The sequence below is a fragment of the Panthera uncia genome, chromosome A2, assembly GCF_023721935.1.
Source record: "Panthera uncia isolate 11264 chromosome A2, Puncia_PCG_1.0, whole genome shotgun sequence".
Lineage (NCBI taxonomy): Eukaryota > Metazoa > Chordata > Mammalia > Carnivora > Felidae > Panthera > Panthera uncia.
Window position 1 is genome coordinate 117895756 of NC_064816.1, and position 27856 is coordinate 117923611.

Sequence of the window (27856 nt, forward strand, 5' to 3'; positions counted from 1 at the left end):
CTTCTAGTTGGACAACACCTACCTTTTAGTTTATTTCTCTTCTCCTTCACCTCCTCAACTAACTAAAATATCAAGTTTAAATTTGATATTTTCCAGGATGTTTTTTCCAAACCCTCAAAGCTGGGCTGAGAACTCGACTTATGAGTTCCCATAAAACTTTCTCTTTTTCCCCAGAAAAAACTTAGCAACTCTACTTGTCATTTTGATCTACTTTATTACCTCCTCCCTTGGACGGTGAACTAGGTCACTTTACTTTAAGTACCGATTTGTGGCTAAGGTGTGTTCTTCTGAAGGCTGAGGGGCAGACCTACAAGGAAGTGTTCTATTTGGGAGACTGTTCTTAGAATATCAGTGCACTGGCTATCAACTGCACATTGTTTACCAGGCTTTGATATATATTGTATCTTCTTTAATTTTCATGCAGAAAGCTTTTTTTTTTTTGTATTCAGTGATGTACACATTACTTTTTCTGAATTAACTACGCCTCTGAAGAGGAATTGATTTTCCCAAGACCATTCTAGTAGGAGCTATGTTTAGATAATTCCAGTCCTAATTCCTAGGACTGTTCTCCTAATTCCTAATGCATATTTCAATGCATGTGCACTGCAATCTCTCACTAAATGAGCTACATTAATAAATAGATATGTAATTAATAGTCAAAATATGAGTAATTGAGGGTTTCTTTGTAGATGTAATTGCATGCTCATTTTTATTTTAAAAAAATCACTTTAAAAAATCATCTGATATAAAAACTGTTAAAATAAAGGACTTCATTTTCTAAGTCTAGTTCTGGACATGATATTTTGAGTAAAGTTTATTTTATCAATTAACCTTTGTCCAAGACCATCATATCCTAATGGGTGGTGCAGAGATCCTGGTCTTCTCAAGGGTAAGTGGGCAACGGATGCCACAGGAGGAGAAGGACGTGGTGTTACCCCTAGCCTTGAGACACACTTGGACTCCTGAGAGTAGAGATTTCAGACATTGGTGGTGAAGAAGTGAGAGAAATCCTAAGAAACAAGAGACATCTCCAGGGATAGGTTTAGGGCCACTTTATATAGGGCTATTGAAATCTTGCTCACAGACACTAGGAGGTTTGCAGAGGAACTCCCTAGGGGAGTGTGTGTGTGTGTGTGTGTGTGTGTGTGTGTGTGAGAGAGAGAGAGAGAGAGAGAGACTAAGAGACTAAGAGACTAAGGCTAAAACAACCTTAGTCCTTCCCTTTTGTATACTGGGGTTCCTGTTTTTTTGAAGTTAAATATCATTTGAAATGCACATGGTCTTTTCTATAATTCTAAACTCTGATAATGCAGTTTATCAAAATGAAGACAATTGTTGGCATGCATGACTCAAGAATAGAATAATTGTTAGGTTGTGTTTTAGCATTGTATCCTTTGTTAAGGATCTGTGGTAAATGTGACCATGAAATTTAATTTTTTTAAATGAGGATGATAATGTGCTTATTTACCTTTCTGAAATGGAACTGTCTGATGTTTCAATGAAAATACTTCATAGATACTGAAATCCCTAGGAAAGTAAAACTATTAGCCCTGACAATTTGGGCCCCTTCTTTATGGGTTTGGGAATATGTGTGTATATGTTTTGTTTCCTCTGAACTTTCTAATAGAACTTCCTGGGAATTGAATCTCTCCACCTGGAATATCAAGTTCTACTGTCCTCATTTGCAGTGATGGTTTGCAATGCAAATTGTTGGGTTGGTAACACATAGCACCATAACCATGGTAACCAAATGAAGACAAGTTTGCTTTACTTCCTCAGCAAAGTACTTTCCAGCCCTGCATTCAGACCTGATGCTACTGCCAACAGTCAAGGGCATTAAAGGAACAGCCAGAGGGTTCAGAGAAATAAAAACACAACTGGACCCATTGTATTCATTTCCCACACTCCTCCCCTTAGTCCAGAATTTGTTACTAAAAACTTCTGCCATTTCTAACTACTTTCTAACTGCTTTCTTGGAGGCAAGGGTAGAGAGAATCACCATGTATCTTTATCCCCAATTTGACTGTAGATTTTGGCAAGCAGACTATCCTGGCTTTCTATGTCTAACTTCGAAATAGGAGCAGATAGAAACCTGGTCACAGTTCTGTGGTCACAAGGACTTTTTTAGTGTTAGCAGCTGTGATGCTCAAGGAGACAGGAAGGTGTCCAAATAAAAACACTTTCTGAGAACAACTACAGCAAGCTACAAGGGCCACTTCTCTGCTGAAATTCCTTTCCTCTGGTATAGTAATTCTTATAATTTGTTAGTTTGTTTCTCGCCTGTGGGGGAAGGGTATTAGTCCTCTGTTCTCATTTTCTCTCCGTTGGAATGGAAGGGCAGCTGTGGCATGTTCTGAATCTTCTTTACCTGCAGCTATGTGACCGGGTGCTTCCCAGGAAGAAAGACTATTAGCAGTAAGGTAAGCAATCTAATTGTCATGGATCCTGGCCTAGATGATTTCAGCACTCCCGTGACTGCCTGGGTGGCCTCCATTAACACGGAAAGGTCAAAAACACAAGGGATGGGAATGCTCTAGACTCAAGATTCTTGGTTTATTTCCCCTAAGTTTGAATACCATTTCAAGTAATGTTCCTGAGATGAGATGCAGAGATTATATTTTCCTTCCTTTTGTAGCTATTGGGACTTGTGTGTCATTTTCACTGATTGTTTATTGCTGCAGTGTGGCTCAGTAGATGATTTTCTAACTCTGCCATTCCTTCTATCATTATTTGTTGGCATTCTACTCTAAAGAATAGCTTCTCCATCTCCCACATGTCTGCAGATTTTAGACATTGGTACATATTACCTGACTTCTCTCCAGGAGGTTTGACTATTTAATATTTCCACAGTGATGAGTGTCAATTTCCCACCTTCTAGATGTTCTCACACTAATGAATTTCTGAGAATCTAACATGGTAACCTATTGTCTTTTTAGCCTTCACTTCTTTGTACGTTACATTTACATTTTTTAGCCATTTCTAGATTTCCTATTTTTTAATTGCCCGATTACATTGCTGCTACTTCTATGTATCTTTTTTTATTGATTTATAATTGCATGTCATATAGTAAGTACATAAAAACCTTTAATTTCACATATTCCACCAAAATTTTTAGTTTTTTTTTTTTAACATTTTGACATTTTTATTATCTTTGCAATAGGAAATTTTAAATTCTTAACTGGTTAAATCCATCATGTTTCCCTTCTTCGCCTTTGGTGTCATTTCTCCACAGGTGTTTACCACCTCAAGATTAGAAAAATGTTTACCAATATTTTATTCTAGGACTATTTTTTTAAGTTTATTTATTTATTTTGAGAGAGAGAAAGAGAGAGAGAGGGAGAGAGGGAGAGAGAATCCCAAGCAGGCTCTGTGCCATCAGTGCAGAGCCCAGTGCAGAGCTTGATCTCATGAACCATGAGATCATGACCTGAGCTGAAATCAAGAATCTGATGCTTAACCAACTAAGCCACCCAGGCACCTCTAGGACTATTTTTGTTTCATTTTTCTCATATTAAATCCTTAACACTATTGAAATTTATTTTGATGAATTATTTAGGGCTCTCTTTTTTGTTTTGCTTTGTGGTTTTTTTCATTAAATTTTAAATTTAGAAAATTTAAATTTAGAAACACACATACAGTTCTAAGAAATAATACAAAGTCTACCTGCCTTAATGCAAAAATCTTTTCAACAGTACATGGATAACCTATTTCTGCCTATGTAGATTTTTATCTGGGACAGCCATCGACAGGTATAAAGTTGTGACATCAGGATAGTTTCTTACAATCACTTATAAGGAATACTATCTGTTTCTTTCTCCACATTCCCTGAGATTTTATGGTTATGATCATAGTGAGAAAGGAAGGATGATGATATCTTTGATGTCAGAGGAGTAAAGTACATGCTAGAATTTGCCTTTGTGAATAATCCAGGTAGGAAAGGAGATTTAGACCCAGGAGCTGGCTTAAAATTTGATCTCTTCTCCTCACTACCAGCTATTTCTGTGTGTTTTTAGATGCAACACTTTCTTGTTGTAGTTAAGAACTTAACCATTATGATGGTTTCCTATTGGACTGAAATATGATGCAATTTGTATTGTATAACAGCATGTTTTTAAACTTGAGGTGTGTGCATCTGAAAAGCTTAAAGAAAATGGCTTGACCAGTCACTTTTTAAAGGTATTAGGAAAGATATATAGAAGGAAGGTGTGATAGAGCCCAATGAAAAGTATTGTTAAGAAAAATAGTCATCTGCATTGGTCAAGGTTCTCCAGAGACATGAGATTATGTGTGTGTGTGTGTGTGTGTGTGTGTGTATACATATATACACATACACATACATACATACATACATACATATGTGTATATGTATACATATATGTGTATATGTATGTATACATATATGTGTATATGTGTATATGTATATATGTGTGTATACATATATGTGTATATGTATATGTGTGTGTGTAATATACATATATGTGTATATATATAATTATATAATACATAATATAATTACATACATTTAATTATAGATAGAGAAATCTATATCTATCTACCTATCTCTCTCTCACACAATTATGGAATCTTAGAGGTTCCATGATCTGCCATCTGCAAGCTGGAGACCCAGGAAAGCTGATGGTGTAGATACAGGCTGAGTCTGAAGCTTGAGAGCTGGGAGCATTCACTTGTGTAAATCCGAGTTGTAGAGCACGAGGAGACTGATGTTCCAGCTCAACAATCAGCCAGAGAAAAGGGGAATTTTATTTACACACTTTTGTTCTATTTAGGCCCTCAGCAGATTAAATAATTCCCGTCCACAGTGGGGAAAACAGTCTGCTTTACTTCAGGCTACCAATTCAAGTGTTAATCTATTCTGGAAACACCCTCATAGACATCCCCAGAAATTAGGATTAGCCAGATATCTGGGCACCCCATGGCTGAGTCATGTAGACACATAAAATTAATCATCACACCATCAGGTAAGATGAGTTGTGCTTTCAGTAAGCTAACATTGAAGAGCATGTGTTTAATTGTCACAAATCCACTGCTGAATAGCCCTTTGGTGAAATTTATGCCATTATTGCTCACATGCATTTTAATCCCCCTGTCTGGAATGTTTGCCTATCCATTAACCTTCTTCAAGAGCCAGAGCCAATACGTCCCTTTCCAAGAAACCTTTGTTATGCCCCTAAATGATCATTTTCCTCCTTCAATATTTGAGAACAGTTATTTTATACTTCTCTTAAAATGTGTTTTATGTCCTACTTCACAGTATATAGTTAATAAGTACTATATTTTGTAATCAACTGTAAGCTCCTCAAAGTTTCTTTGTACACAATAGACAGTAAAATATTTCATTGAATTGAATTAGTAGATGATATTATTGCATTTATTTACTTAATAGTTCATGCGTACGACTATATATATATATATATATATATATATAGTCGTATATAGTACGTATAGTACGTATATAGTACGTATATATATACGTACTATATATATATAGTACGCACAGTACTATCCCTGATGTGACAGAAACTATAAAGATGAGTAAGTCACACTTCCCACCTCCTGAGAGCAAAGACAGAGTCCAGCGTGAAAGTAATCATTCATTCAGTTAACAGTCATGGCTGATCACCTATTATCATCCATGGCCATGGATATAAAAATAAATAAGTCATGGTCCTTGCCAAGGAATTGCCAAGGAGTCCACTTAGTTGAGTGGGAAAGGCAGAAGTGCAAATAAACTCCTTGAGCATGAAAAGTGCCACTATAAGGAGTTGCAAAGGTTTCTGTGAATGCCAGGAGCAGGCTAGGACGGGAGTGGAGGGCGGTAAGGGGAGAAAGTGCTATAAAGTGAGTTCTCTTTGAGCTCAGTAAAATGGTATCCAGGAAAGAGAAAGGCAGCGCTAGCAGAGGGATCTGTAGCCAGTAGCATCAGAGAGGAGGGCATGTTGAACACAAGTAGTTCTGTGTATCCGGAATACAATGTATATGCAGGCACCTGGATTGGGATGCGTGGGAATGGGAGACACCCACACATCCTCTCATTCTCCCTTCCCAGGACGAGGCAAGGCAAATGTTGCGAAGACAAGAGTAGAAATAATGAGGAAAGAGAGAATCATTGAGAAAGAAAAATCTCTTTAAAGTTGGAGAAGGATTGGAACAGGGCTAGGAGTAGATGAGTCAGTTGATTCAATTTTACCAGCACTTCAAATTTCTAAGAAGCTGTATATGTGGTTATTGACCATAATCTTAGTACTCTTTTGCTTATTTCACCAGCAAAAGATGAAAGCCCCAAGTCTAAAAGAACTGACTTTGGGTTCCAACTTGGGCACTACTGCCTTGTCTTTAAATCCAGCTTGCTCCTAAATGTCAGGAGAGAGCACCCTTCACATATTTCATGGTGGGAGGAAGCCACCCACAGAATAAGTCATCACAGACTGCTTGTTCCTCCTAGCAGAGTATTGACAGAACACTCTATTCTCTAAGATCTGCCTTTACTTCACTGAATCACTTGGAAATCTTTACATGTATTTGTGGGACTTTGATACTTGGACAGTGAGGAAGAGCAGAAGGGCATTCCTGGCTTGGCTTTGTTGTTTGAGTTTTTGAGTGGTCTTCCAAGTAATAGGAATGGTGTTTTATTCTCAGCCCTTTTATAGTCTTGATGGACGTAACTTTAAAATATGTTTTAAATGTGAGCTCCACTCATCAACCAACAGGCTACGCGGAGGCCAGAAATAGAATAACCATCTTATGGAATCATCTCATCACATCCAATTCTCTCATATTATGCAAGAAGAAATTACATTCCAAGACAACTTGAAACCACATGCCCAATGTCATACAACCAATGAACTATTTGTTGATTAATTAAAATAAATTACTTTTTGTTTCCCTGGTGATGAGTTAAGATCTTTCCTCTGCTAACGCTGTTGGAAGGCACATAAGAGAAGGTAACAGAAGGTATTTACTCAGATAGCTTTGGTTGAAATAGTGGAAGTGGACAGACATCAAGTGACTAGCCAGAAAATTTCGCTTCAAAATGAAGGTAGAATATATATTTATACAGTTGAATATATATTAACATATATAATCTGATCACTTTTCTAATTCAAATTGCATTGTTCCCTGATATCGTATACCTGTTCCTGGCAAGTTGCACCTTCTCATAAATTGTTTAATTGTTGAATACCACACTTTTCTTCATGGTTTAATAACCAAATTTGCACCGATATTTCTCAATTCCTTTTTGGCATTCATTTAAACAGTAATTTATTCAACAAACATATATCGAGTACCTTTTTCATACAATTATGATATGAGAACTAAGAGCTCTGTCCTGAAGAAAATCCCACAGTGGGATAAACAGAAGGAGTGTTGAAAGTTGGCAGATTATTGAACTGAATGGTCAGGTGTTGATGGGTCATCTAGATTGACAATGAAATCTTCCAGGAGGATGACAAAAAAAAGTCCCACTTTCAATCAACACACACTTATAAAATGTGAAAATACTTTAGTAGTGATTTACATTAAGCTATTGGATTACAGGGAACAATTAAAGCCACACTCACATAGGGAAAGCATGTAGATTAAAAAAAAGATAAGAGGGAGTTGAGAACTGAGGTATAGAACACTAAAAACTTAGAAAAACCAGCAAAAGATCTTGAGAAAAAAGCCTTGAGTGAGATAGGAAGAAATCTGAGAGAGCGTATTATTAAAAAGCATTGTTTCCAACAGATTGTTTCCATTAAGAGGAAGTGCCCAACTACTGAAAATTCTAAAATGATAAGAACTGACAGTTAGTTGAGCATTAGCATACTGATTGGGGTGGGTTATAAAGAGAGTGAGAGGTGTGGATGGTGCTGTACATGGGAGCTTTTTGCTATGATCCAAATGAGACTACAAGTTCTGATTCACATAATAAGGTTGACAAAAGCAGAGGAGGTCAGTGTGAGATATATTTTAAGGGCCCCTCTCTCACTTTCTTCTAAGTAACCTGTTGTGAGGTGTAAAAGGAATAAAGGAATTAAGGAAGACTCATAAGTTCTTGGCCAGAGCAACTGCCTAAATAGTGGCACCATTTATTAATATTGGGGACGCTGGAATAAAGCCAGGGATATAGGGGGTCAAGTAGAAGTCAAGGAAAGAATAAAGAATTCAGTGTGGCACATAGTAACTTAGAAATGTCAGTATCCAAGTGAAGATATCAAGTAATTGGGAATAGCCCATTTGGAAACTCAGGGGCCCTATTCTAAGGATCTGGACTAGATTTGGAAATGTGAATTTGGGAATCATCATCTAGAAAACTAGAGTAGGAGTTGGAGAGAGATTGAAGGGTCATTCAATGACCAATGAGTGGAGGATCATTTTAAGATAAGAGACATTTTAGCATGTTGTAAACTAAAGGGAACAATTCAGTATGGAGGGAAAACAGTGTCCAAGCAACGTCTATGAGTAGAATAGAGGTGACAAGGGATGTTTGAAATTGGGAGTTTAGAGGATATTCACTTACAGTGATGAAGTATGACCCTGGGAATTGAATAGAGAAAGGAGTGTTGAAAGTCAGCAGAAAACTGAACTGAATAGTCAGATGTTGACGGGTCATCTAGATTGACAATGAAATCTTTCAGGAGGATGACAAAAATACCATCCCATTTTCAGTAAGTGAGGCCATATGTCCTGGGTGTTAATGACAACTTAGTTTGGTAGCCTTGAAAGGACAGAGGAAATAAGATCTGAAAGTAACAATGAGGAACATGGAGGAAATTGATATCACCTCTAAGGTTAGGGTCCTGATTCAATGGGTGAAAAGAAAAAACTCAGCTCAGAGAGTGACAAAGTAAGCTGTGTTCAGGTTTCAATTAGAAAAAGGAGATGAAGGGACATTCGATGAGGAGCTTAGGATAAAGAGGATCTGGTGGTTGACAGTCTGTGAATACCAGAGGGCACAGGTGTTGGGAGCACCTGAGAAGGGTGAGAGATTGGGCCAGATGAGGCAATGTCCACTGTCACATGAGCAAGGCTCTAAGGCATGATAAAATTAGTCCTATGATCTTTTAGAGTATGATGTTTGAATCAGTTCTCTTAAAGTGGCAGCCTCCCAGGACTGGTTTCTTAGTCTGTAGAGGGAAGGGAGTTGTATCAAGGGTCATGATAATTATTTTTTTGAGAGCATGAGGAGCTGTGAAGGCTTCTTTTTTAAACTTCTGTGTATGAAGTCATAGTTGAGAAAGGGGCAGGTCTTCCTGGAGCATACGGTTCTATGTAGACTTCTCCTAAATTTTTCTGCTGGGGAAGTCGTTGTATATGGAAGATGGAGGGGAGCCAGGCAAGCCTGGATATCATTGAGATCTCACGAAAGGCTTGAACAGAGGCTGTGGTGATGAGGATCCATAGAAGAGACATAGAGATGGTAAGATTCCTGTAGACTCCGAATTCCTGTGGAATTTTTTTCCTGTGTGACATTTTCTTCTTGACCACAGGGCTCCTTCAGAAGTGGACCCAAGGCTAGAACTATTAGTCTGCAATTATAACCTTGAAATTAAGATCATAGTTGAAGGAATTTCCAAGCTCTGATACGTGTCTCTGTTCTCAAATAAACATGCATTCTCATGGTCACAGAAATATTTTATTCTCGTACTCTCCAAATGTATCTTCTCAATTATTCAAACTAAGTAATCTCAAAATGACACAGCTTATAGGCAAACTATGAGTGTCAAATTTATCTCCTATGGAAAAACAACTGAACTGTTACACTGATTGGTGATTCTTTTTTACCGGACAGTTCTCGACATGAAAATGACCTAGAGAGGCAACATAGAGAAGGAAAATGAAACAAAACAAAAAAACAAAAAACAAAACAAAACAAAAAACCTGACCAATGTGGGTATTGATTGTTTTATACACATTTTTCATTAATTTTTTCCAACAGCCATATGAAGTGGTTATTTCATACTCATTACAGAGATGAAGAAATAGATTATCAGAGATGTTTGAAAATTTCCCTAAGGAGATGTCAGAAAAGCAACAGAGCTGAGATTAAAATCTGGAGTTATCTGACCTGAAAGCACTTGTTCTTTTAACCACATAAGAACCAAGAATACTGGCTAAACCAGCTGGTGTTCCTTTCCCAAATAACCAAGCAATCAACTTGCAGTTACAGATTCTTTACCCTGGGCAGAGTTCTGTGCTGGGATCTGTAGGGAACACAGAGATAAATAAAGCACAGTCCCTATTCTCCAGTATGAATAACCTGTTTGGCGAGATAACCTGTTTGCACAGAGGTGCAAAAAGTTAAATAACCCCAGAGGGCAAGAACGTAACCACTGTCACTGCTTTAAGTATGAGTATCAAATTCTATGATTTCACTGTGGGCTGAAGTCCTCACAGTGAAAAGGAGCAGGTATGGTTGCATTTGCTCAAGGAAGAAAATGTCATGGAAAATTAATGTCACAACACCATTTTTTTTTTTCATTTTGGTCTTTTTAAAAATTTTGAAAGCTTGATAATATTTTAGTACATTACTCTTTGTCTTTTCAATATACTTTGTTGTTGTTTTGTTTTGTTTTTACAAAATTGAGTTTCCGGTGTATATATTATTTTGCATCATCTTTTTAAAATTAAACATAATATGAGAAATTTCCCACATTAATGGAAGTTCTTTATACACATAAGGATTAATAGCATAGTAATTAGAATAGAAAGGATCTGAAGACAGGAAAGGGACCCTCAGGCACAGGAAACAACATAATCTAGGATGAAGATTCATTTTGGGCCAAGCCAGCATCAGCAAGAATTTGGATCCAAATGGTCCTTGGGATAAAGAGTTAACCAGAGGAATCAGCAGAGACCACATACTACAACTTCTGCTCTGTCAGTCCCCTGGGCAATTCAGGGCTACCACCCGATCTGTGTCCCTTTGCAAAGGACTGCTGTCAGGGTCAAGCCCGTGGATGCCAAAGGAGGGTCATTCAAACATCAGAGAATGCAAAGCAGATTTGTTTACTGATCAGAAAGGCATCCATGAAAAACGGCTGAACAAAAGAGTTGTTCTTTACAGACCAGTCCCTGACCCCAGACTTTAGCAAGGGTTCCCACTTTCCTTGGCAAGCTTTTTACTGCTCTCAAGCCAACGACAGCTGAGCTGGAAGGCAGCATACCCTCACTGGTTGTGCGAGCCTGGTGGCTGAGGTCAAACATGCCGTTTTAGAGAGGAAGTCTGAGACATACCAATAAAGCAGCACTTCTATTGAAAATTTTGATGATTTTTACAGGGTTGTATTTGGGAAAGTGGTAGCTAAGTTAAAATTTGACACTGGAGCACAGGAGCCGCAATTTGAGGACTGTGAGCTGCTTGACAGGCCCTGCTCCTACTACAGAGCAGAGTCCTTTGTGCTAAATAGGACCTCACTGTCAGCTGAGGTGGGTGGACGAGCAAGACTATTTTGGGGTATCTTATTTTCCCATAATACATTATTCTTTTCTTCAAACCCTGAGCACGTACTGAGTCTGATATTTCACGAATCTTGTTGAGCGTGATTTGGGAGATTTTCCCTCCTTGTGAAATTCTGCATTGTCAGAGTTGATGCTCTGATAATAATTCACATGCCCAAGATGCACAGCATTGCCAAAGAGAACTTTTTTAATTCAAAAGTACCAAAGCTTGTGTAAAATTAATAACTAGAAATTAAATTCAATTCCTACGGTTTGTCTCGTGTTATAAATTCTAGTATGCCAGATAACCCTATAAAGTTTAGAAATATATATCAGGGCGCCTGGGTGGCTCAATCAGTTGAGTGTCCAACTTCAGCTCAGGTCATGATCTCCCAGTTCGTGGGTTCGAGCCCACATCATACTCTGTGCTGACAGCTCAGAGCCTGGAGCCTGCTTTGGATTCTGTGTCTCCCTCTCTCTCTCTGCCCCTCCCCTGCTCACGCTCTGTCTCTCTCCGTCTCTCAAAAAATAAAATAAAACATTTAAAAACATTTTTAAAAAGAAATATAATCTTATCTGTATTATTTTTGACTTGTGTTAGCATCAAAAGTTTTATTAACATTTATTTGCTCCCAGAGGATATTCTAAAGGTTAACTTTCTGAGGTTGGCTGACTAAAAGGCTCCCCATAAATATAAATTTTAACTGTCCACTCCTTGCTATAATTTTTAAATAATTGAAATTTCTTAGTAATTGTTTTTTTATGCATAAAATTAATAGTCGTCACAATTGTCATTAATTTTTGCAGTAATTTACTATTGCAACAATAAATGTATATTTATACTTCGACTGGATTCTAGAATTTTAATGTACAAAGCATGCAAGGAAACTCTTACTGCCAGTTTCACCAACAATGTTCACCTATGTACTTAAATGAAAATATTCAAATGTTTTCAGTAAATTTGAATGACTTTGCCTTGATAAAACACTGATTAGAAACAATGGTTTATAGCATATGGTTGGTGATTATGCATGAGTTTAAGGATGTAAGGGGTGCTGCTGAAAGAGAAATTTGACTATTTGGTCATTTCTCTAAACTTGGCTAATACACTGCAAATTCAAGCAGATGTCATGGAAAGAAGTTAGTCAGAAAGTGCTTTGGAATTCTAGCTTTGCCACTTTAGTTTTATATGTATTTATTTAGCACCTACTATGTGCTGGGAATATAGTCAAATACTGTAGACATGTCAACAAGTAAGAGGCAGGCCCTTGTTCTTAATGTGCTGATAATCTGGGGGTTTTAACAACTCACTCAGCTGCTATAAGCCTCTGTGTCCACCTCTTACTCTGCAACTCTCATAATGATGTTAATAAAGGTTAAGTGAGATAACAATCAGTATTTCTTGTGCCATATACATAATATACTTACTAATATTCTAATTGTCCCAATCATCCTAGAGGGTAGATGGTATGGTTTAATGATTATGGGAATATGCTTGGAGTCTGGTGCCTGGTTTGAGTGTTGGTTGTTGTGTGGCTTTAGGTGTGCAACTTTAGATACACAACACCTTTCTCTGCTCTTCAATCTACTATAAAATTGTGACAATTAGATTGCCTCCTTGGTTGGCAATTTAATTAAATAATAGATGTATGGAATGCAGCATAGAGTCTAGCACATGATAAGTACTCCACTGAAGTCAACAGTTATTATAACTCAGTACAATTTACACCCAATTAAAAAATAAGAGAATGTAGAAAGATTACATAATTTACCCAAGTCCACCCAATAAGTTGCAGAGATGAGACTCATCCAGGTTGATCTGTTGCCAAAGCCCTTATTTTTTACATTTTGAGTCTCTAAAAATATTTTTATAGATGTAACTGTTGGATAAATTGGAAGCGTATTTATTATGTAATCAATACTTTTAAACTTCCTTCCTGGCTGATGTGCCCTCCAGTCCACAGTTTCTTTGCATCCACATCGCAGTCCATCTGATTGGATCCACCAGAGGGTGGATGTGGCCTGGTGACCGGTGAAGTCACATTAGTCCCAGCCTCCTGTGGCCTCTCCACTTAAGAGGCAACCACTTCTCTGCATTGGGACAGGGAACTCAGCTCTGGTGGGTGAGCCAGGCTCTGGAAGATTGTAAATGTTGGTGGTATGAGCACTCTGGCTTGTCCTTCTCACTGAACCAAGCCCGAAAGCTGACTCATTGCATCTGATTTGTTTGTCTGCATGTTGTAGTTTGCCGAATTACTCCCTTACAATGGCAGAGAGGTCACATGGATCCAGCAACTCCCCAGGAGGCCAAGAAAAGAGCAGGAGAGAGATCCTGAGGTCCACCAAGAGGGCATGGGCTCGCCTAGATCAGCAGCTGCCACCTGGCTCTGAGGAGGAAAGCCAGGGTCTCACCATCCCCCTGCTGGGTGAGAACAGGCCCTCAGGGCTATATGAAAACATCCTGCTGTGGGTGGTAAGGGATGTGGGGACTTGGCTGGGGGCAAATGATTTGGAACAAATGCTTGGCTTTGAAGATACCAGTGTTCCTGGTGGGATGCCAGAAGCATCTATGAAACGGGCACTTCTGACTTTCCCCACAGACATTCAAAACACACACCTTCTTGATGGAAATAGACCAACTGTTCCCTTTCTACTCCGAGGTCTTCTCATCCCAAGTCCCCCATGGACTTGGAGTCCATGCCAGAGACATGAGGCTTCCTTCAGAACACCAAACATTTTATTGAAAGGCTCTTATATGCCGGGTCTTGCACGAAGCATCCCTAATAATTTTAATAGTTTAAAGAGTAATAAGTAGGAAAACACTTCTCCCTCCACAGTGATGTTGCTGTTTGATGGCTTTTCTTCCTTGCCCACCACTTCATTCATTCTACCTCTCTGGAATCCCTAAATTTAAAAATAAGCATCTTCCATGCCCACCTGACATCTTGTGAGTGGGTAAGTCAGGTACTTCACAGTTTGGTGGGACAAAATCAAAGAAAATCAGCCCAGAGTAGCCTGTAGCCGACCAGAAAGGAAAGAAATATTTACTGAGAAATGCTGCTTTTCTACCCTCTCCTTTTTGCCTGTTAACTATTTGTTAATCCACCTTAAAAGGCCTGTGGCTTTTTAACACAGGGTGCCTTTGGCAATCCTGAGACTGTAGTGCAATATATCCCTGGAATGAATGCAAATTTGGTTTAGAACCTGGCAGAGAACTCCTTGCAAATCAACATCACTGGCTAGCCTCCTCAGGTAAATATGATTCAATAAGGAGAGGGTCCATGGTGATCTATATATGACAGGAGAAAGACAAAAGTCTGGTATGCTTAATCACCCTTCATGTTCACACCAGGTAATTTAAAAATTATTCTAACATCTCTTGCACTTTGGTGATTTGTTTTTCTTCCTTTTCACATTTCCTTTCCTTTTCCTTTTCCTTTTCCTTTTCCTTTGCCTTCCTTCTTTCCTTCCTTCTTTCCTTCCTTCCGTCCTTCCTTCCTTCCTTCCTTCCTTCCTTCTTTCCTTTCCTTTCCTTTCCTTTCCTTCTTTCCTTCTTTCTTATTTCTTCAAATCAGTCATTTGGCAAGTTTATATACTTTGTTCTCAGGAAAGGCTGATTATGGAAAGCAGGAAGTTTTGCCTTGGGAAAATGAATGAATATGCTTATAGAAACTTGTGATTGAATATGTAGGAAATAGAGCTATGGGTGGTGGCTGGGTAACAGGTAGCATTATTTTACCTGGTATGCTTTCATTGCTCTGTTTCTTTCTCTTCTGTAGAAGATACCAAACAAGCAAGTATTCAGCAGTGGCTGGACTCTGGATTCTCGTAAGTGTTTCTTCGTGCCCTTACACATTTCTCTTCCAAAGATCCTTGCAAACAATGTGGGTAGCTCTGCTGGGGCAAGGTGTGACAGGTAGGGATTTTCATTTTAACTGGGTGCATGAAGGATGGCTCCATTATTACAAAAGTTATATATCAATTTTAAAGTACACAATAGAATACTGTTCCAGTTCCTGGCTGTTGATTGGTTTTAAAAAGCCCTCCCATAATAAAGCCTAGCTCTGCATTTACTCTCATCTGTTTAATTAAATTGCAATTTAGTATAATTGAGTTGTGCACATAGTTTGACTCGCAATATTTTTGTTTCTTTATAGGGTCTCTGTAAATGAAAACTTTCAGCAAGACATCGACCACACTGGTAAGACAAGAGAACCAGAAGCAGTTAAGCTTTGTGGACCTGAGTAGATTTATTAAAATGTCTGTGTGAATAAATCTTCTTAAAATGAGATTATCGGAGCTTACTAGAAATGGAACAGATCTCAAAAACCACCCAGCTCAATTGCTTTGTTTGATATATAAATCTGAGGCTCAGAAAGGATAGGGGGTTACCCAGCAGCAGCAGGTTGGGGGCTGCAAACCAGGACTCTTGCCACATCATTAGCTCAGACTCTATCAGAATACTCACTGGGTCCTATGAAGACATTTTGTAAGGATATAATTATGGAAATGCAATTGCTTTAACTTTTCCTCGTGCTGTATTGTACTTCTATGTTTAAATCTAGTTTCTTTCTCTTCTTCAGTCTCAAAGTTATATCCTCTCTTTCTAACGATGCACTTGTTCTCAAAAAGAACAATATTGAATTCTACAGCAAACAGTGCAAGTATGTATTTCTGATGCAGAACATATATCACACCTGTTACATTGACGTGATAAGAACATTATAAAAAGAAAACAAAATTAATTGCAGATCTCACAGTTTCCGTATTCTCTAAATGAAATAATGTATTTCATAGAAATACAATCATAAAATGCACTCACCAACTGACTGTTAGTCTGTGGAGCATGCGATGCTTGATCTCAGGGTTGGGAGTTTGAACTCCGTGTTGGGTGTGGAGATTACTTAAAAATAAAATCTTAAAAAAAAATAAATAAAATGCACTCACATTTTAAGTGCTGCTCAGATAGGAATAGAAAACAAGCCCTGGCAATTATAAATGAAAGGCAACACTGACTACAAGATACTTTCTGATTTCATAGATGTTAAAATGTGAAAAAAAGTGTGTTTTAAAATTGGCAAAGTGCCATAAATAATGTATGTAAAAAAATGACATAAATTAGGAGTTTAATGATTAGAGGGGGAAACTATTAGTTTAATGGTTACTTACTTGACTGGTTTTCATTATTTCATTTCCTCCACTGACATCTTCAATTAAGATTGACCATTGGTTACAAACCAGTTTAAACTTGGGACTTTTTTACTTAAAAACAAAATAATACAGTAACAACAGCTAGGTATATCATTGAAATTTCCTCCTTTTCCAAGCTGCTTTATTTTTTTTTAATATAAAATTTCCATGATCCCAAAATCTCTGAAGATGTTTGCCAATAAACCGAATTTAAGTATCTGTTTACAATAGTGCAGAATCAAGAAAAGGCAAGAACTTAAGAACTATAGCCAGCATGAGATGTCAGATATCACTGATGTTTCATCTTACCCGGGTCATGGTGGGAGGCCTGGAACCCACTCTGGAGTTGCCAGTAACTGTTTTATTAAAAGCTTCACTGGGGCGCCTGGGTGGCTCAGTCGGTTGAGCGTCCGACTTCGGCTCAGGTCATGATCTCACAGTCTGTGAGTTCGAGCCCCGCATCGGGCTCTGTGCTGATGGCTCAGAGCCTGGAGCCTGCTTCCGTTTCTGTGTCTCCCTCTCTCTCTGCCCCTTCCCTGCTCATGCTCTGTCTCTCTCTGTCTCAAAAATAAATAAAAACATTAAGAAAAAAAAAAACTTAAAAAAAAAGCTTCACTTCCTAGAAATTAAAGACAACCATGGCCCTTCCACCTCTGAATCAAGTCAATGAACTGTAAAGGCACATACAGGAGGTGCAGAGCTGGAGGAAAGAAGGGATAGCGATCAGAAACACACAGTTCCCATTTGCCAAGTCCTTTATCTTCAGTGAGGTTTTTAATAATAGTGGAAGGGCTTATTACAAGTTTAATTGAGCCTTCATTTTTACAAAGCCCTTTATGATCTATCATATTTTAAACTCAGTCACCTGTGTGGAAACAAGGCTGGTGTTCATCTGAGCTTTGCAGGTGAGGAATTTGGGCCACAAGGTGATCACAGCTGGTTACAAGAGGGCAAAGGAGCATTAAGTCCAGCATTCTATCAGCCCTCCGTGGGCTGGTTTAGCCATGATGAGACCAATAAACGTGGAGTTTAGGGAGCCAAGAGTCATACTGAAAAATGTGGAAACTTAAACGGTATCAGAATCTGGTCATGTGAAGGTCGTGGTGAGGGTGGCAGGGAGAAAATCTGTGGCAAGGTGACAAGAAACTGAAAGGGGAGAAGAGCAATCCCTACTAGAGGCAAAATCCCATAAAAACTCATGCAATCCTATGGCACCTGGGCGACTCGGTGGGTTAAGTGTCTGACTTCTGCTCAGGTCATGGTCTCCTGGTTCGTGAGTACAAGTCTCGCATTGAACTCTGTGCTGTCAGCACAGAGCCTGCTTTGGATCTTCTGTCTCCCTCTCTCTCTGCCTCTCCCCTGCGCGTGCTCTCTCTCTCTCAAAAATAGATAAACCATTAAAAATAAATAAATAAAAAATAAATAGGTAGATAGATAGATAGATAGATAGATGATAGGTAGATGATAGATAGATAGATAGATAGATAGATAGATAAAAAGCTCTCATGCAATCCTAGTATGATGCAGAGTGCTGCATTAGTTCCTGGGGCAGCTCTAACAAATTACCACACACCTGGCAGCCTCAAACAGAAATTTATTGTCTCAAAGTTCTAAAGGCTGAAGTCTGAAATCAAGGTGTGTCAGCCAAGGTCATTCTCTCTCTAAAGGTTCAAGAGAGGAATCCTCCCTTGCCCCTTCCTAACTTTAGGTGACTCCCAGAAATCCTTGACATTTCTTGGCTTGTGGTGACATCCTTTCCATTCTCTGCCTCCATATCCACATGGCCACTTTTCCCTGTGGGTCTTCTTTTCTCTTTTTTTAAGGACATTAGTCATTGCACTTAGGACCCACCCTAATCCAGTATGACCTCATCTTTACTAATTGTATCTACAAAAACCCTATTTCCAAATAAAGAACACATTCTAAAATGAGAGATCAGATACGGAAATTAAATTCAACTCACTACAAGTAGAATTTATTTTAAGGCTGTTTCCTTCATTGGTCACCCCTGAGGCTTTTATACTTTGAAGTAGGAATAAGATTCAAGTGCCTGCTCATCTTATAGGTGACCCAGTGACTCCCAGAGAAGTCAGGTGGGCTTCTAGGTCTCAAACTGAGCCCCAAATAAAATGGGACAGGGGATGGCATAAGGCTTCAGTGGACCTATTGCTGAATTCCTTCTGAATTTTGAGATGACCAAGGTGGGGTGCTGTCCTCTTATGGTGACTCTTGGGCTTTCCTGCTGCTCTGTGTCTACCCAAAGTCTCATTTTTATTAAACTGGAATCTGACTGGCCCATTTCACATCGTGTTGAACACCATTACACCAGGTAAAGCCATTAGCCCTTGGCACTTCCGTCTCTTTATCAGTAGAACCGGGAGGGGAAAGAAATGAATACATGTGAAGGCCACACAGCTAGGTACTTTACATAAGCTATCTCATTTTCCCCAACCATCTTCCGAGGTAAATATTACCATGACTAACTTTTGCAAGGAAGAAAATGAGACTCAGAAAGGTTAAGTAACTTGCCCAAAGTAGCCCAGTCAGTAGACAGGAGGGTCAAGATTTGAATTTGGATCTGTCTGACTCTGTAGCCATGTTGCCTCTCCAGAGGACTGGTTCGATTTACTGTTACTATATGTGCTATGCATGGAAACCCCTGGGAGGAAAGCCCTGCATCAATGTCCTTGCCAGAAAAATCAAAGTGTGAGCATCATGGCTAATGTCACCGACATTTACTTCTCTCTCCAGGTCTTCTGGCTCTTGTGCATCAGCCTTCAGAGCCACAACACAGTCCTCCAGAATTTAAAAGTCTTAGAGTAAAACTAATTTTTGAAGTCAAGCGAGTATCTACGGAAACGTAAAATAACCATATCTGGATCTGAAAGTAAAAAAGACACATCAAATAATTCCTCTGGAAAGCCACATGAAGATAGGCTGGCTGCTTGCCTCCCAAGTCTCATTAAAGCACTTCACGAAGAATGGTCTCTCACTGTCTGCCCTGTCTTCTGACAAATATTTGGGCATTTTAGCTAAGGGGTCTGGCAGTCTTCTTTTTAAGTATCTCCAGAGCATTGTCTGCTCAAGGCACATGGATAACTTACAGGGAACACCCTTATGGAAATCCCTCAATTTTTTTTGTCTTTTTTCTGTCTGAGAACCTCCACCGATGGTGAAGATCAACCCCTCTTCGTGGTCACCAACTGCGCACACAAACACAAGTTTGATTCTCAGTTTTCCCTCAGTGAGGATCTATGGGCCTGCCTTCTTATAGCCACAAACACAATAGGACATTCAGAACCTCTTTGGGGTCAGTTGGGGTGCTAAAGAAACATGGTTATGACTGTTAAGGTCTCTCTTCTCAGGTTTCTGACTCATTCTTAATCCCAGATTCCATATTAAAACTGTGTATAAGAAAGCCTGGGGAGAGGAGCTAGTTTCTGGTAAACCCATTCCCACCACTGAAGAACAAATTAGACATCAGCACCGTCGCCCTGTTAGAGTGCATTGGCGTTATCCTGTGGGGACAGACACCTACACCGATGTGTGTGCCACATTATATAATGTACACTTGTTTACCAACACAGCCAAGAATAACTGCGAGGGAAAAAGAAAAAAAGAAAAAAAAACCAGAACCAACTCCTACAGCAAAGAAACAGTTTTTGTCAAAGATCTGCTTGGAACCATCGATTACTTGATGGGTGGTTAATTCATTTGTCCTTTTAATATTTAGATACTTCTCCAATCCCCAGAGAAATCTTTGAAGCATAAACTTACACCTTTCCGGAAGGAACTCATTAAATAAGAACTTACAGAATCAAATTCTAAAGCCTGTGGTCTATAAGATGAGGTCAATGTAAATCCAGTTAAACATAATAGATACTCCCTAATGCTTATCAAACAAAAGCACTTAGAGCAAAGAACTGAGTTAGGGGAGAATGCAAAGATGTAGAATGCATGGCTCCTGCTCTTACTTATATTACTCTGACTTCCCAGGACCATTGCAATCTGAAAACAACCTGGGCCAGCTTTTCACAAGACCCTCTCGTCTCAGCCCCTCTCATTGCCATCCTAATTCTTTATCTTTCTTCATCTAATTCCTCCCGTCCTAAAATCTTTCCTGTTCTGTTCTCCTCTTGCCCTTCTTTTAAGTCCTGATTCAGGTCCCGTATTCTCTATAAGGCCCTTCCTGACATCTGCATTAAAAGACTCAATTTTTTGTCTGAACACCGGTCACATCCATGAAGGGTTCTGCCTGTATGGCACTTGGTGCTGCCTCCAATTATTAGGGAGAGGACTCACTGACAAAATTGTAAATCCCACTGAGGTAGGAATTATCTCTAACACATCTGATTTCCCCAAAGCTAGTCAACAAAAGATCTTAGTAAAACTGGTCCATAATGAAGCTGATGTGAGTCATATTGGGAAATTTTCAAGGAAGAGAGACTTGGGCTAGTCAAAGAGCAATATGTTTTTGAAGAAAACAAAGAGGCAAAGGAAGACAATGCCACTTGGTTCAAGGAGCTTGAACAAAGGCACGGAATGAAAAGAAAACCAAATGTGTGCAGGAAAACATAGAAAAGGTGGTCAGATTAGAGAAATGGTTTCATGCTGGGGAGCAAAGGTGGAAATTTTTTCTGGTAAAAAAGGTGTTATCAGGTTATAAATGCCTTAAAATCCAGAAAGAAGGAATCACACTTGATGTGTTAAGATCATCTCAGGTTCCAAAGGAGAGGTAGTTGTAATTGGGGTCTGTATTGTGTAGGATTTGGGGACCGTATCTTTGGTCATGAATAGTTAGTGATGGCTGCCACAGGTGCAGTGCTGGGGAATTGAAGTCCACGTGTTACAAACGTGCTATCTCTACACTAGTGAGTTATGCATGATTTCTGAGAAGAGAAATGACAAATTCCAGTGTTTATCCTGCCCCCTTTGGGAAGATGCTGTTGTGAACTCATGAACTCGGGGTGATGTCATGAGGGTGTGGGCTGTGTGTCAGCAGTGGAATGGAGAGGGGGAGTCAACTGCATCCAGAGAAGAAGCAGATACATGGGTGAGGAAGAGCAAAGCATTACAGTTGGCTTTAAGGTTTTTGAGCATGAATGTCAGGGAGAAAGAAGAACCTTTTATTTTCTAAGCATATAGACTGCGATTATTTGCAAACTGAGACAACTCAACCCCGCTGACTGCCTCTACCAAGTGTCTTGGGCATGCAGGAGTTAAATACACAGAAAGCTGCAGAATGCTATTATTTTAGAGCCCTGTGAAAATGTAATTTGATTAGTCTATTGGACGATATTCCAAAGAACCAAATGTCTCCCATGAATCAGTCAGAAATGCTTAGGAAAACCAAAATAAAAAATGCTTTCTAAGCCAATAAAGGTGCTAATTAGTGCCTTCTGCATATCTCACTACATCTTCTCCAGTAATACATTTTGCAGGGTTAAGTGCATGTCTGCTGCTTCAGATGGCAGAAGTCCACCTAACAGTAGGGAGGGTGGCTGGAGACTCAAGTATCTAAAAGGGAATCAGAACCGGCGTTTAACCCATGCAATGGGATGTATTGAGTAGAGCAGAGAACTCTTTTTCTTGCTTTAATTCTCTTCCAAATCAACCCTTATAAAACCTAGGGAGAGTAGGACCTTACTTTTTCTTTCTTTCTTCATCCACCGTTGCTTTTAAAGAGTAGAGTCTGGTTTTTAAAAAACCCAATAAGGGTATCCTAGAAAGAAAAATAAATTGGAGAAAATATCAAGACCAAGCAACTGGAGAAGAAAGAAGGACTTAAGGAGATTGTAGCCAGTAGGGATTTACGTGGTAGATACAGACACATCTATAAGTGTTTTGTTTTCTGCTGGGGCAGCCTCAAGCGTGGTGCCTACAGAAGCTTGAGGAAATGCAGGGTAACAGGAATTTGTCCCATTATGGCATTCCCTAGGTGTCAAATTCTTGCTGTGGTCGGAGGTAGCTGACTCCAGTGCTTCCGGGAGCTGGGCAGGTAACTGCTAATGAACCAAGCAAGCAGGACAGAGAGAGACTGCGGAGAATCGCAGAACACGTGGGCTCCAACAGATCGCTCCCTGAAGAGATCTGGGATTGATACTGCTGTATCTTCTGAGTTTTAAGGAAATTCTAGGAATCTCGGTGCTGGGGAGAACTGGGCTACCAGCTTGTGCCTCTCGGTTCAGGTTCCTTATTGAATATAGGCAAAGGGAACAAGAACCCTGACAAGCCCAGGAAGTTTATCTTGCAAATTAGCAAACTGGAAAACAACAGCAACAACTATACTTGAACTAAAACCAAAAAGACCCTCCAATAGGCAAGGAATAATAGTTTCTTACTGTCCCATTAGTCTCTCAACTGCCTGGTTCCAAATGCTCGAGAGGTATGGAGTAGATTTATATTGTTCACCCCATATGACTTATGTGGCTGAGTTACATTTGTTTTGTAGGGCAGACATTCATTGCAGCCATACTCTCACTATCTTTCAAAATTGTAGTTGTGTATTCTGAGCTTAGTTAAGAACTCACTGTTCACTCACACCTCAGTGATATGCCTTGAGTCCTTATCCTTCCGAGACTGTATGTTCCTTTTCCATCCAGCAGAGTCACTGAGCCCTTGTAACAACAGATGAAAACTATAAGTGTTATTTCCATATATCAAATTTGGCATTCAGAGGCAAGTTCGTGGATACCTTGAGAACTGTTTCTAGTCTCCTCCCCAAACAAGTACTCTGGCTCCACACTGAAGAGCCCTTATTATTTCAGGCTCTTTTTTCATATGTTTCAATCATATAGGTTTGTTGTTGTTGTTTTTTTAATTTCTCCCACATGCATTATATTTCTTATGGTGAAAAACTTCACTTTCTTATGGAAGTGCTGAGTGGCAACATTTCCAGTATGTTACGTGTCACATGTTCGTACTCGGGAAAGCACCCGGGAGAACCACCCTGAGAGGAAATGAGAAGGTTGGTAAACTTCTGGAAGCACCAACCCAAGTTCTGAATGTTGCCCGGGCAGCCAGCAGCCACAGCATTACATCATCACTCCTGCTTACCATAACCACAACGCATCCTAAACGGGCCTCCGCCTCCCAATATCAGCTCTTCTATTCTGCCCTCAGCACCACTAACAAGGCAAATGGACCTTCCGCATCCTCTCTCTCCCATTAATTTGTTTGCTCAAAAATCTTCCCTGGTTTTCCAGGTAAACTCCTCTTTCTGCTTTTCAAATAAGTTACAGGACATTCTGCTGGCAGTGTGGTGTTTTGAAAAGCAACAATAGCAACAAATAAAAATAAGCTGTGGTATCCTGCTGGCCACGGAAAATTTATTTAATCTCTCTGAGCCTCAATTTGGCTCTCTATTAAGGAGAGATTCATAATACCTATTTCCTTGATATGTTGTAAGAATTAAAAGAGGTGCTGCATGCAACATGCTTAGCACACTGCCTCATTCATTTATTATTTAATGTTAAATAGTAACTGTTATTGCTATAATCAATAATAAAGGTAATGATAAATTCCTGGATCTGCTACTTTTGAACGTGTGATCACGGGCTCATTACTCAACTTCTGTGAGTCTGTTTCCTTATCTGAAAAATAAGGATAGGTCCTCAATTTTAAGAGTGTTGTGAGGATTAAGAGATACAAATGCATGGAAGATGGTCAACAAATGCTGGGTCCTTCATGTATTTTTTTTGCCTGTCCCCACCCTTGCTTCTCGACCTTGTGGGCCATGAGAGAGTATTCCAAAATAGCCTATGATCCCTTCTGAATAGCCCTATCGCTGTGCTTTGCATTTGCTACAGACCCTCTTGGTGCATGGCAACACCTCTTTCCATCCATCAAATTTTACCCATTCTTAAAAATCCAAGATAGTATCTCCATGAAACCTTGGCCAACTCCTCCATTTGCCACTGACTTCCCTCTCGACCAAGCAAGTACATTTCTTCAAGTGGTCATCACACAATTTAGCCATTCATTACATTCTGTCTTGTTCACTACAGAGATGCCTTGTACCTCATGCACATACAATCTCGGATATGGAAATCGATCCCATGTTAATTCGTCTGAGGACTAGAAAATCTCCTATGGGACAAAAGGAGATTAAGCTCATGTGCCCTTTTGTTTGTTGCAGTTTCTGTGCGTGAACAAGGGATGGTGTGCATGACCGTGACGGACTACATGAGGTAGGTGTCAGTGTCACTCTGCTCCAGTATCTGACAGCCACAGTTTTTCATAAATGAAAGGGAAGTGAGGAGCTTTCTTAACAATGCCATGGATCTTGGGATTTTGTCACTGGTTTAGCCACAGCACCTGGAACACTTTCACTAGCCTTGAGAGAAATAGAGGTTCTTTAAATGTCATGAGGCAGTGAGCACAATAAACGAACAAATGCTGGCTTGGAGGGAGGATTTAATTAAAATATATGCATAAAACACATGTGACTGTAATACGAGTGTTCAGAAGGACCTGTTCATGAAATAGTTGCATCCGTATTCTCACACTGTCAATGTTAGTCATCACCATGCTATTTGCTGGGCAATAATACAGTTGACCTTTGAACAACACGGCTTTGAACTGTGTGGGTCCACCTATATGCAGACTTTTTTTTTAATTCAAGTATAATTAGCATACAGTGCTGGTTTCAGGTGTACAACATAAAGATTCAACAATTCCATACATTTCTCAGTGCTTGTCATGATAAGCGTACTGTTAATTCTATTTCCCCCATCCCAGCACCCACCTCCACTTTGGCAACCACCAATTTGTTCCCTGTATTAAAGAGTGTGTTGGGTTTTTTATTTAATTTGTCTTCATTAAATTAAATTAAATTTCTTTTAATTTTTAAAATTTTTCTTTGTTTGTGTTGTTTCTTAAATTACACACGTGAATGAAATCATGTGGTATTTGTCTTTCTTTGGCTGATTTCACCATGCAGATTTTTTTTAAATACAATACAGTACTGTAAATGTGTTTTGCTTTTGATTTCCTTAATAACATTTTTTTTTTCTGTAGGCTACTTTATTGTAAGAACACAATATATTATATATAACATATAAAATATGTAATTGACTATTATCGGTAAGGCTTTCGGTGAACAGAAGGCTATAAGTAATTCTGTTTTAAGGGAGTTAAAAGTTATATGTGGAGAGGCACCTGGGTGGCTGGGTCACTTAAGTGTCCGACTCTTGATATCAGCTCAGGTCGTGATCTTACTGACATGAGATCAAACCTGAGTGTGCTGAGCATGGAGCCTGTTCTGGATTCTTTTTCTCCCCCTCTCTCTGCCCCTCCCCTATTCTCTCTCTCTCTCTCTCTCTCTCTCTCTCTCTCAAAAAACAAAGCAAAACAAACAAAAACCAAACAAACACAAAAACACAACAGAGAAATAAACGTTAAAAAACCACCAAAAGTTATTTGTGGAGTTTTGATTGTGTGGGGGGTCAGCACCCTTAACCCTCACGTTGTTCAGGGGTTAACTGTACATAAAATTTCCAATGTTAAGTAGAAAACAGTAAGATTATCTTAATATGAGAATAGAGACTAGGTCTCAAAGCAGTGCTCAACAGTGGCAGCAGCATGACCTCAGAGCTTAATAGAATTGCAAACTTTCAAGCCCAATCCCAGACACTCTGAATCAGAAAATCTCAAGGTGGGGTTCAGAAATCTGTGTTTTTGCAAGCCCTTCAGGGGATTCTGAGAAATACCCTCGTGTAGGTATCCTATGCCAGTGGTATAGAAGGTGAGCTTTTTGACTTTGAGAACTCTGCTTCCATGCCTCAGCCACCCTTGCGTGTCTCAAGATAATTCCAACTAGTTGAAAACCAAATACTCAATACTGTATCCCTCTGACTCCTACCAATTCACAATTTTTCTATTTGGTCGTAGTTTTTCCTTCTTAGCAGATTATTTTTGCTGCTTATAGAGTCATAGAGCCACAAAGGACCCCAGAAATCTCTCAGACAACTTTCTCATTTTGTTGAAGAGGAAAATGAAAGCCAAGGTCAGTGACTCACTCCTGCTCTCATGGCTTGATCAGAACTGTGACTATACATGGATTCTCCTGGATCCAAGGCCAGGGCAGTTTCTGGGTGGCTTTGCTGAGCATTATAAAGGAAAGTAATGCTTACAGACCCCGAATGAAACAGAAATATGGCAGGCTTAATACAAACTGAGGTGAGGCAATAAATGAAAGGATATCTTTTGCCTCTCTCCAGGGCTTCCAGCAAGTTCAACCATCTGTTAAAATCAGGGTCTTTATTATTCAGAAACATACATGTTCTCAGCCTTAACTGCTTCTCTTGCTCTCTTCTCAGAGAAGCAATTGAACAAAGAGGCAAAGGACAAAATCTGGGCAAGGACTAAGGAAAATTCAGGATAACTTGGTCTTCCAGGGAAAGTGAGATCTACATTGTATTCTTTGATAAATTCCCATTTTGTGCCAATTGGCTGTTACAACTGAGGCTCAATGAATCAGTGGTACATCAGAACAATATAAAACTGAACTATATTATAACAGGGGCTCATTCTGTTTGGAAGTGCTTTCAAATGACTTGCAACGCAGGCCCATTTAGCTAGAGTGTCATTGGTTTTTGTGGTGGGGGAGGAGCCAGTTACTGTTGCATATGGGTGGCCACAGGAGACAGCATTTAGAGATTGTTAACCATGCACTATGGAATCCGTCACCGTTATGGGAATTAATAGGGAGTCACTTCAGTAACCGCTCGTCGTACCTCTTTCATCACATAATTTTAACTTCTTTGGAAAGGTGGTGCCTAGCCGAGCTGTGTTCCTGATAGGTTCCCCAATGATTTGCCATCTGTCAAAAGTGAGACATTCTGTCACCTTTATAATGAGCACTAGCGGGCACCTAACACTTAAATTCTCACACCTTCTGTAACACAACGCTCTTGGAAACAGGAGCATCTTCTCCACCGCATGCTCTCTCTTCTCCAAAGGTGCAGCCATTAGGGGTTATTAGAAATGAGGAGGAAATGCAAATGTTTGCTCTGGAAGGGAAAGATTCACAATGATCTCCCAGGGGACTATCTAAATCAACACATCTCATCATTGGTATTTTCCCCCACTGTAGATCTCTGCATCCGTTTTCAGAAACTCCCACCCTTTCTAGAGGGACCAGTTTCAACTCTTGCCATTCTACTGCAAGTATACCACAAAGGTATGTGATTTCCAGGCACTTTTCACCCAGAGAAATCATTCT

The 27856-nt window shown here is 39.5% G+C and overlaps 1 protein-coding gene across 1 annotated transcript in view; it reads left to right on the forward strand.

Annotated features, from left to right (window-relative positions):
- The window catches only part of ITPRID1 (ITPR interacting domain containing 1), a 115852-nt gene that overhangs the window by 27132 nt on the left and 60864 nt on the right, over positions 1-27856 (forward strand). Inside the window, exons 2-6 of the mRNA XM_049642288.1 lie at positions 13687-13868; positions 15222-15270; positions 15600-15643; positions 24770-24821; positions 27728-27814. Coding sequence (XP_049498245.1) covers positions 13687-13868; positions 15222-15270; positions 15600-15643; positions 24770-24821; positions 27728-27814 — 414 coding nt within the window. The remainder of the gene's footprint in view (positions 1-13686; positions 13869-15221; positions 15271-15599; positions 15644-24769; positions 24822-27727; positions 27815-27856) is intronic.